The sequence below is a fragment of the Benincasa hispida genome, chromosome 3, assembly GCF_009727055.1.
Source record: "Benincasa hispida cultivar B227 chromosome 3, ASM972705v1, whole genome shotgun sequence".
Taxonomy (NCBI): domain Eukaryota; kingdom Viridiplantae; phylum Streptophyta; class Magnoliopsida; order Cucurbitales; family Cucurbitaceae; genus Benincasa; species Benincasa hispida.
In genome coordinates, this window is record NC_052351.1 from 31226917 (window position 1) to 31238234 (window position 11318).

The 11318-nt window shown below is 35.0% G+C and overlaps 1 protein-coding gene across 6 annotated transcripts; it reads right to left on the bottom strand.

Annotated features, from left to right (window-relative positions):
• Positions 1-2311: 2311 nt before the first annotated feature.
• On the bottom strand, positions 2312-10938 carry LOC120073094 (serine/threonine-protein kinase CTR1-like). Of its 6 annotated transcripts, none has more exons than XM_039025708.1 (16): positions 10202-10938; positions 9210-9511; positions 8983-9127; positions 8591-8694; positions 8291-8499; positions 7306-7740; positions 7124-7164; positions 6921-6989; positions 6707-6807; positions 6546-6630; positions 6315-6413; positions 5307-5375; positions 5069-5200; positions 3832-3926; positions 3587-3752; positions 2312-2893 (listed from the first exon to the last, which is right to left on the bottom strand). In XM_039025708.1, exons 1-15 carry the CDS (start codon positions 10757-10759, stop codon positions 3641-3643), a joined length of 2556 nt encoding a protein of 851 aa, XP_038881636.1. In that variant the 5' UTR covers positions 10760-10938; the 3' UTR covers positions 2312-2893; positions 3587-3640. The 6 variants fall into 6 exon arrangements, with proteins under 6 accessions (XP_038881636.1, XP_038881633.1, XP_038881634.1 ...); XM_039025705.1 differs by having other exon boundaries at positions 2312-2943; XM_039025706.1 differs by having other exon boundaries at positions 3536-3752.
• Positions 10939-11318: the final 380 nt, after the last annotated feature.

Here is an 11318-nt window from a genome sequence, read left to right on the forward strand (position 1 = left end):
TCGTCAGAGTTAGTCGTCATAGGTGGTCGTCGTCGAAGTTGATCATTGAGATGACTTTCACCAAAATTGGTCACATGAGGTGAATGTTGGTATTGGTCGTCATAGGTAGTTGTCGCCAAAGTTTATCCTCGAAGGTGGTCTTTGGTGGAGTTTTCGTTGGGGGTGGTTGTCAGAACCTTGGATTGGACACGCGAAAGTGGTAATCAAAATGTAGTAGTGCTAGTCACCGAAGGTGAATGACAGACGAAGCCATTGAAAACATTGGAAGGAGAGAGATGAATTCACTTAGGGTGAATTAGTAAAAATAACTAACTCAACTCCACCAATATTTAAAATTGGTAAACCAAACATTGAGTTGGTAAAAATTACAACTCACTCCAACTCGTGTTTGTGAGCCAAATACACCCTAAAGTTTCTAATAATTAGTTCTCAAAGTATGTGGTAAGATTTAAAAACATATTTATCATCGATCACTTTGAATATTGTGTAACCAAACGAATTTGTCGATTAAAATATTTTTTAAAGAAAATATAAGATATTGTTGAGCCATAGGAAAAATCTCATTTGACCTTTATGGCTTTGACGGTTGAATTTGTTTATCTAAGGGATGAGGTGGACTAACAAGAGGTGATCGAAATAAGGACCAGGGGAAAGGAGACCTGAAATGAGGTGACGTACAAAAGAAAAAAACCTTTCAAATCGGCGAAGCTTAAATTAGACCACAAATATAGCAACCATACCCCATATCTCAAGTCTAAATCTTGGATCATATACCACCATTTCAGTTGCCCACTCCCACAATCGCCTTAAATTTCAGTCACCCTCATCTTCAAATCTGGAAATTCTTTATTTGATTAAAAAAAAAAAATTGTCATATCACCTTTCTAATGAATTTCTAAAACAAAACTAATATCATATACTGAAATAAAGCATTTCTTAAACCGCACATTCAAATATAAAAAATTTGCAACAGTACAATAAAGCTTGTATCAGGTCATCGTTAAGATTTCATTGTCTACCGATTAGTTTTAATACTCATCTTACTTAGATCTTAGGTGATTATGTTAGCAAGACTACTCAGCAAGACTTGTTGCAACTGAACTTTTTTTAATTGTTTTTTCAAGTCCAAACAAGAGTAAGGGTGAAATACAATCACAAACTTTTAAAGAAACTACTACCCTCAACTAATTAAATTGTGCTTAAAATTTTTCACGTTGCACTAAACAATGTTAAGTATAACCTCACACGTATTCTTCTGTATAATAATTCTAACAAAGGCGATTTTATTACTGAAATAGCTTCCGATACACCTGTTACAATTTTGATTGTCCAATAACTAATTTGGTCCCGAGGTAAGGAGTAACCAATTACACCAAAGGATGCGATCAATATAGCTAGAACCACCCCTGTAACCCAAGTCAATTCACGAGATTTTTTAAATCCACTAATAACATACACGCAAAATACATGCAGGATCACCATTAAGACCATCATACTTGTTGACCATCTATGAACTGATCAGATTAACCAATCAAAGTTAACTTTCATATTGACTCGGATTTGGATGCTTAGTAGAATTTGGAGCATTCCAAAAACTTGGAGATCCAACTATGAAAAAGAGTCTAGTCTGATACAAGATCTTTAGCGAATAAATGTTGATTCGAATTGCTGACTTTTCATTTATCTGACTCTTGTCTTATTGAAAACAATGTTACTACATGGATCGGAACTAAAAATCCTCCCGTTTGCATCCATTACCAAGTACGTGAAAAGTTTGTTTAAAATTGTTAAGTTACAAATATTTAGTTAGAGAGATCGGATTATGAGTCATTAAATCATAAAATGAATAAAATTCACAATTTGAGAGCCACCCCTGAGGTCCTAACAAATTCCTAATTTTAATTTGATTCATTTATGATATTATAATCTTTTACACCACTGAATAGAACTATTTGCAAATAATTTGATGCTGACAAAATTATCAAAGATTGACGCTCTTTATTTCTATTCAACATTGTACGAATAGTTCCTTCATTTTGACTAGGTTTATATACATATATAGTTTGTTATGCTTGTGTATTCCACCTTATGCGTTGGGAGGGGGAGAAAATTGATTGGACTGAGACAATACCTCAAATAGTATTTTACCTGTAAACCACAATCTTTCTTTTACCTTGTAGACTAAACATACTCTACTTGTATCAAACGCCCATACTTCTTGAAACACATCCATCTATGGAGAACGATATCATAATTGGAAGAGCACAAGTCAAGGGTCAAGTTTTAACTTATAAAAATGAAGCCCCACACAGAATCGAAGAGAATAAGATGTACAATTTGCACTGACCAAATCTGTCTGCCCACAACTTTGACCCTATAATCAAATGTTATGGTAAAGCTAAGCGCTTGATCTGACCCAGTCGCTAGAAGACGTCAAAAGTAACCACATTTTCCCTATGTATACAGAACATAACAGAATACTTGTAAAATGGATATACAAAAAACAATGGTGCAAATGATCTGTTGGAAGTTACATCATTGTACAATATTAACACTTCTAGCTTTCGAACCTAATGTGACTGCTAAAAAATTAGGAGCGGCTTTTGTCACTCCATAGTGCCATGAGGCTCTTCAAGGGATTTGTAGCTCTCTATTGAATTGCCTGCAATGGAATGTTGCACTTATATTTGTTTGTACAAGAGAAAAGTTAGAACTGTGGATAGAGTGGGCCGTCTTTGATTGACTCAGCGGCCACGGTAAAATCATACATAAAACAGCACAACGCTGGGGGTTGACATTGACACATTGTGCAGCTGGAGAGGGTGTACGTATATTTTTGTGGTAAAGAGAGAACATGTGCGTCAACAAAACTGAAGGCAGTTCCTTCGTTTGCCTAAAAAATGGAGGCACTTTCAGCGAAGAAATTAATATACATGAATGAATCTGCAACGAAACACAAGCAGGTATGCTATCAACAATTTGAACATTGCATATCGAATAACAGTAGACACCTAAAAAAGGTTGAAGCAAACAAAGACTCTAATGCATAAGCAGGTATGCTATCAACAATTTGAACATTGCAAATCGAATAACAGTAGACACCTAAAAAAGGTTGAAGCAAACAAGGACTCTAATGCGTGAGCAATACTATTTCTTGTATGCATTATTGAGCCTATCTCAACTTCCTGAGTTAATTACATTATCATGAAGATGTGACATGAAGGAATTATTCCTTATTTTTTTTAGTATGAAATGGAGATCCCATGCATTTATTTAAGGGAATATTAAACGCTAAGACAGTTCAATATTAGGCTTGAATATCAAAATATATATTGGAAAGGACGTAGATTTTGAGAACCTTCTCTCTAACGGTAACACCTTTCAAGATGGAACATTCTGGAAAGAAGACTACAGTGGTCTAATTGTTCAAGATTGCAAGTTTTCCTTCCTTTCACCAGGAAAGTCAAAAACAGTTCTCTACCATTAGGAACACAAGTATGGGAAGAACAAAGAAAAATCAGAGCAGAAACCTTACTGAACACACAGCTGAATCTATCTGAACAGCATCTTAATCTGCCAGACAAACCTTTTGAAAACTCTGTTTTCACATGAACAAAACTGAGACGTCCCTTGGGTCCCCTCATTGAGTAACTAATGACATGTTTGAGCGAACTTGATGAGGCATAGCAGGTTTGATCAGTGGCTTCAACGATTCCATTATTTCATAAAAGGAAGGACGTTTGCAGGGCTCACTGAAGAATAAATCCAATGGTTACTAAAAAATGTTGGGAGCAAAACAGCGTAAGAAAACCTTGCAGAAGTTCAACTCACCTGGCAAAACAAGCCTCTATAATAGTAGCAACTTGAGGATTTAAATCACGTGGGATCTCAAGCCTTTTGCCTTTGAAACCCACGGCTGCCACAACCTACACAAGATAATTCTCCCCCAGGTTGAAAGAGAAAATTGACCTATCATAATTTGACAATTCGGGGTTCGACAATGACAGAATTATCCAGCCTCCTAATTTACTGGGTCACAGGAAAACATAAACTACAAACAAGCAAACTATCATACTAAAAAGTCACCAACTGCATTACACTGTCATACTAAAAAGTCACCAACTGCATTATGCTGTGCAAATTTACTTTAGGGCCGGTTTGTTCCACAGATATTACCATGAGAATTTAGACAGACATTTAATATCCTTAATTGTTTCACATGATTTCACTTTTTAAAATCTAAGATATTGTTACCTATAGAACTTTAAAATCCATTCGACATGGGCTTTTTAATGCCCTTTATACTTGGATTTTTATATCTTGGAGATAAATAGAGCCTAAATAATTAATAAATTAATATCAATTAATCATTATTTAATAATTATTAAATATAAATATATTATTTAGACTCAATAAATTTCAACTAATACATTTATCATTGAGATTTTATGTTATCATAACTATTTAATATAAAATTTTATTATTAATTATTAATATTCTAATTAATTTATATTTACTTAATTATTTTTTTTAAATAAATAAAATAATTTAAATAATGTCTAATTAAAAAATATTCATTTATTGATATTTTAAGTGATTAAATAGTTAATCAATATAATAATATATTAAATAATTAAATTTAATTATGACTACATTACTTGTTCTCATACATTTGATTAAATAATTATTTAGTTTTAGTTTCTATATTCAAAATAGATAAATCAAACACATTCATTTAACTTCCAACATTAGTTATCCTACAAATCCAAACATAGACATTAATTATCCCAGACTCCGGTCATTTATTAGTACCAGTTGGTCTTGAAAGTTCATATTTCAAAGCACTATTATGATCGTTTGACTATTAGAACTCAAGGACACAAAGGTATAACCTACAGAAACAGTTCTACTCAAATAAGGTAGTCTATCACCGTTCTTCAGCCAACAAATATCCCTTTTAAAAAAAAATTGTTTTCGACAACTTAAACAGTTATTAACCAAGCAATGGAAAATCAAAGAAAGTTTCTGGTTATAGCATCACTAAATAATCTAAATCTTGAAAACAAACCTGCGCTGGGTTCAAGTTGCCCCATGGTTGCTGCAATGTAGCAAGCTCCCACAGTATCACACCAAAGCTATAAACATCCGATTTCTCATTTGATGGCTCATCGCGGAGAACTTCTGGTGCCATCCACTCAGGCTGATAAACAGGAAGTAGTATTTTTATTGGCTAATAAAATGTCCAGACTCAAGAAACATCTTACAATTATTATTACGTGAATAATGCCATGCACACAAGAACTTACAGTCCCAGCAGCTGATTTTGACGAAAGAAATGTGTGTGCCTTCAAGCGTGAAAGCCCAAAATCACAAACCTACATAAATACCACCAGGTACATCACACATTAATCGATCAAAGCAAAAACACACATACATAGAGGGAGAGAGAGTAGGAAATGGAAAGGAACTGACACCATCACTAAGGACATGGTTTAAGCATCAACAAAAAGTCAACATTTTCTAAAACCATGTTCATATCCAATTCCCGCTTCCCCAAACAAAAGCAAGTTGACCTATCATAGACAATCAGGATTCTGATTTAAAACTCTAAAAGGATCTCCTACTTTCATATATATTCAATAAATCGATTTTTTATGCAAAGGGTCTCCTCCCCCAACCTCTGAAAAAGTTAACAAAAAATTAGAACAAAAAAAATAAAATCTAGTTCACCAGGATTCTGCTATTACAACATCCTAAAAGGATTTCCTCCTATGTACATTCAATAATCGATTTTTACTCGACAGTGAAAGGAATCAACTTCGTAGGAGACCAATTAATTTAAAAGAACTTGAATCATTTCACTGCATGTGAAATTAAAGCCTGTTTGCATCTTTGACAACAAATCAACGCTGCAATGCATATGCATAGGGGAAAGAAATGTAATATGCTGAAAGAATAGTAAACATAGATCAATTCAATGCATTAACTTTCATATTTCAATTTGAAGACAGATTATATTGATAGTCACATGAAGATATATATATATATAAAAATCAGAAATGAGGTGCCACGATATCTATGCATAGCCAGTGAAATTCAAAACTGAGGCAGATTACTCCCAAGCATCTGGGTTGTCCATTGAATAAACGCACATCAACTAATATGACAATTACAAACACTTCCCCGCCAGACATGAGTATGACTATTTTTTTTTAATGAAGAATGACAAGAAATTTAATACAAAGATTAGCCCACGGAATCTTAGATTTAATGTCAATAATCAATTTAGAAAGCCAAATATTTTCAGCACGAACCTTTACTGTGTACTTCTTATCAACCAAAAGATTTGGAGATTTCAAATCACGATGAACAATTGGGGGGTTACGTTTGTGAAGATAATTCATTCCCTTTGCCTGTTAATATCAATGACATAACAGTAAGCACAAAAGGATGAACAGAAGCAAGACACGATAATATAATTGATAATGGCATTCACAAAATAACAGGTGCAACAACTAAAAGCTACACAGTTCGATAATACATACAACATCATATGCCATGTTTAACCGTCGTCTTTCATCTAAGACTTCACGTGCCCCAGGTCTATGCAAAAGCCTGTGCAAACTACCCCTGCAATTAAGTCATATGGTGAACATATCTCTCTTTTTAGTTTATAAACATTCAACACTAGAGGAATTTGGAGAACCTTGATAAGTATTCCGTGACAATGGACAAGTTTGGAGGCTCTGTGACTGCACCCATAAAGAGAACAATGTTCGGATGTCGTAGACATTTCATTATGGCAACCTAGAAATACAAAAAGGTGATTGAACCTACTGAATGATTACTTGCAAGTAGAACACAATTGTTCAAAAATTATCTTCAAAATATTACGGGTGCTTCAAATTTTGAACACATACCTCCCTAAGAAATTCATCAAAACGTTCTGCATGTAGGTCTTGTTCCATCAGAATCTTCACAGCAACATCCTAAAATTTCCAATGCACTCAAAATTATAGTCTTCATCATGCATCGTTAAATTTTAAAATATAATAAACAATACAACTTCAAAATCTGAAACCCATGTTAAAAGAAAGAAAGAAAGAAAATTTAAGGTTCTTACTGAGCCATTCCAATCAGCATGATATACAGTCCCAAAAGAACCTGAATTTACCAGGTAAAGAGTTAGTGTGGCCACGTAGAGAATAAATAATTGATATAATTAAGAATACATCACTCGCGGGCTAAAATTCATTTGTAGAGGGAAAGCACAAAATGTTTCTTCCAGATTGATAACATATATACCTGCTCCAATTTTCTCCCTCAAAACAAGATCTGCCCATGGAATAACCAAATCTTCCATGCCAAGGGAAAGCTCATTTGGTTTTCTAATCAGTTGACCACCATCAAGAAATGATAAATTGTTAGCATGATCCACCCTTAGATGAGACAATCCCAGGAGACGCTCAGAATCTTTGGAACCAATCTGCGAGATGTGGTTTAGAGGGGCTATGTTTTCTACAAAAGGGGTCGACTGTACACCATATTGAGAAGTAACACATGATCTAAATTGCTCAGAATTTCCATCTTGAGCATTCAGTTGGACAGCTTTTTTATTTAATAACTGATAATTTATGTCCCTGTCGCCAGTAAGCACTATGTTCTTTCCATCTCCATCTTTCCTATTTAATGGTCTTTGATAGACAGAAAACGCAGCATCCTTCCCAGATACAACATTCCCTGGAAATGAAAATTCTGAACTTGTTAATAGAAACTATTGTATCAGAGGACTTAGTATAACACTGATCATACAACCTCAATAACAAGTCCACTCACAAGAGGAATGCAGAAAGACAATGAATGTATCATGTGACAGAATTCATCACAATTCCAAAGAACAGGAGGCTTATATCATGTATAATGTTCAGTACTCCAATGTATGTCTATGACGCATGTCATACGTTGTAGTTAAGTTAAACCTACAAAAGGTCTAAACTCTATAGCTAAAAAATGGAAGGTGAATGATTCAGAAAATCCCCTACTCTCGCTACTAAGATCAATAACTGAGTAACAAAACAAATCTAAGCAGCTACTAGTTCTGAAAACTTATTAAGCATAATGAACTCGTTAAAGATGGCTTGACAAATTTCAAAACAACTGAAAAAAGAAGCTAATAATAACAGCAGTAGTAGTAGCAACCAAAGATAAGTAAAGAGATAAGTATATATATAGATATAGATACATACATACATATATATGATAGCTTGGCATTCTTGTAATAAAAAATCACCTGAAGAAGCTTCATCAAATACGATATTAAGTGATTGGCTATCCAAGAAATACTGTTTGGCCAGTGACCTGAAATCAATGGTAGATTCAATAGGTTTTAGTCTTGGAAATCGCAATGGTGAAGAAATTGAGATGGATGATGGACCATTGAGCAAAGAATCAGGTTCGCATAAGCAACCTGGCTTCCCAATCAGATCAATGAGATATTCCCTGAAAATTAGGACTATCGTGTTAAGAAATCAGCCATAACATGAGAGCTTTATATCAATCAAGAACAGCCAAGAGTATAGAACAATCATACCTATCAAGCCCGAACCTAACAAGGCAGGATGAAGCATCATCTCTAGTGCAATATTTACAGCCCCTGGCAATTCGACAGGGCAAATCAATTGAATCAGCTAACACCTGCAAAAGTTATATTCTTAGGCATGTCTGTTCAGATAGTATTCATACAAAATTTACCAACTCAGACTCAAACCATAAGTATCACTATATAATATTTATGGTCATTCATACTNCACACACCAAAAAAAAACCTGAAGTAACGTGCTATAAATCAATCACCAGGAACCACAGACAATATTTTGGCCATAATATGAAATATTAAAAGTAATGTTAAAATGAAAAGAACGTGACTGCAATATATAAAATGTTAAGAATATACCACTGATTCGCATAAAAAAAAATTCTCACTTTGAACAAAAGAGCACGATGTCTGCAAAGGCCAACAGATAGGCTGCATAAGGGAATCACAGCAGATCCTAAACATTCCTTTAAGTCATTGCTGCATTCCCTCCAGGAAGAAACCAAGTCATCTTCTCCCTCAGAAACTGAACCCCTGGTAATACAATTGAAGATTTTACTAATATATCATAGAACAGTTCAAACCTCAAAGATTATCACAAGTGTAGACAACTCACCCCAAGTGATTGCATACCAGCTTTGCTAAATGATCCGCAACCTCTTTTGTGGTTATACAACTAGAAGAAATATTATGCACCCTGTTTCGCAGTTCTTTTAAGCTAGAATCACTATGCCGATCCATCAAAACTACTTCAATGGATGAACCAATGTTGGAATCAACTGTCTTTAGAGATTCAAATGATGGTATACGGCCATCCTCTTGCAGATTGGTGCATAATGACCATACATACGGGTCCATCCCATGAATTAGATAAAAACCATCTGGCACTTTCTCAAAATATGACATGCATCCATTTACCTGATGAGTACCAAATTATAAGATAGCATGCTCACGCGAAGATAAAGAATTACATGTGTTAAAAGTGCAATTTCAGGATCCATAGTTTTTTTATTCTAAGCAGGTGATGAGAATGACAAACTCTGCCTTTCTAATCAATTTTTTATATCTAAATCTGCAGCTGGCGAAAAAGAAATTTTGGATGTTATACTTTAATTCCCAGATTTCAGTTTATTCTTAAGGGAATTTTTACAGTTGGAGAACCGGCACTTCAAGTTACAAGCTACTATATTAGTTATCCTGTAAAAGATCAAGTAGACCCAGGATGATTTATGACTACGTTTGAACATTCCCTGATAAAACTTGCAAATATTTTCTTCCCATAGTTCTTTTCTTCCTTTTTTTTTTTTCTCAATGAAACCCAAATTACTGTTAATTCACAATCCCAACCTATAAAACGTCGCACCGAGCAAATCCCCCTCCTTCGAACCGTTTCCTAGAGTCTATGCATCCTTTGACAAAAAAGGAAATGAAAAGAAAGACCAGCTAATAACACCGAATAGCGAATTTGAATTACATGCTCACCATAAAGCATGCTTTGAGATATCTATATGAAGCAGAAAAAAGCCAATAGATAAAAGCACGAGAAAAAACTACTGAGAGATAATCATACACAGACAAGGAAAAAAAAAAACGAAAGCAAACTCTAACCCAGAATCGATGCGAGATGGCCTCGGCTGAACTCGACAAGGATCTTAAAGCTGCCACGTCTGGCATCGGATCCATAAAGTTGGGATCATCGGCACAAGTAGCCTCTGAAGAAAGCCTGAGAGCTAAGGCCTGCTGCAACTGATAACTCTCTTCCGTCTTCTGCGCCCAGCTCTTTCCTGACGAACCTCCACTTCCCACAGCTTTCACTCTGAATTCATCGTCGTGGATATATCCCAATGCATTGATCTCATTTGCTGCAGCGTTTGAGAGCGTCGGTGCGTAGTAATCACTGGAGAGGGAGCTATCATCGTAGCTGCTTCCACTAGAATGCCTCTGCAAACCAACCCATGAATACAGGTTCCCTATCCGATTCGTCTGCGTATTTAACCTGTGATCACCACTCCCATCCCAATCAAAAACCCTATCGGTTCTTCCCTTCTTAACGTTTCCGCCAGCTGCTATGGACTCGTAAAACGAAGTGGAAGCTCCCGTTCCAACCTCCTCGTCTGGAATTTGACTTAAAAGCGAGTAATCTGACCTCCTTCCAGGCATTTCCATCGAGAAATTACGAATACGTATCACCTTAAACCCCTTGAAACCCTAGAATCCGCCATTGTTGAAGAGCTCGGAAGGTTTCTGTGTATTGGAATTTCCAGTTTTCTCTCTCTGTTTCCGACAATCGAATTATAGAGAAGAGAGAGAGGGAAAGCCATAAAATAATTTATACGGTGGCGTAAATAACCGCAATATGCCCCTTTTTCATTGTTTTCCCTCTTAAATATTAAGCTTTAATGTGTGTTTTTTTTTTTTAGAAGAAAATATGCTTTATTTTTATCTAAACTCATTTCATCGGCATTTCAAAAATTCACATTACATTTTTTTTTCTTTCCTTTCATGAGGAATGGAGAGATTTGAACCATAGCTCTCGTATCAGTTAAGCTATATTCACATTAACTACATTGTTTTTAAACTTTTAAATCATAATACAATATAGATTTTTTTAAAAAAATATATAACATGAATATATCATGTAAAAAAATACAATATGAATCGTTGGTGCTCGGATCTCACTCACTTTTGGATTGCATAGCTGGTGTCTAGTAACCTTAACCTCTAG

Excerpts from the sequence above, each read along its gene's own strand:
- LOC120073094 (XM_039025708.1), bottom strand. The coding sequence starts at position 10,759 with ATGGAAATGCCTGGAAGGAGGTCAGATTACTCGCTTTTAAGTCAAATT. Across the intron at positions 8,695-8,982 it reads ATCGTGCTCTTTTGTTCAAA|GTGTTAGCTGATTCAATTGA; the intron begins GTGAGAATTTTT and ends TAACTTTTGCAG. Across the intron at positions 3,753-3,831 it reads ATAGAGGCTTGTTTTGCCAG|TGAGCCCTGCAAACGTCCTT; the intron begins GTGAGTTGAACT and ends TTTATTCTTCAG.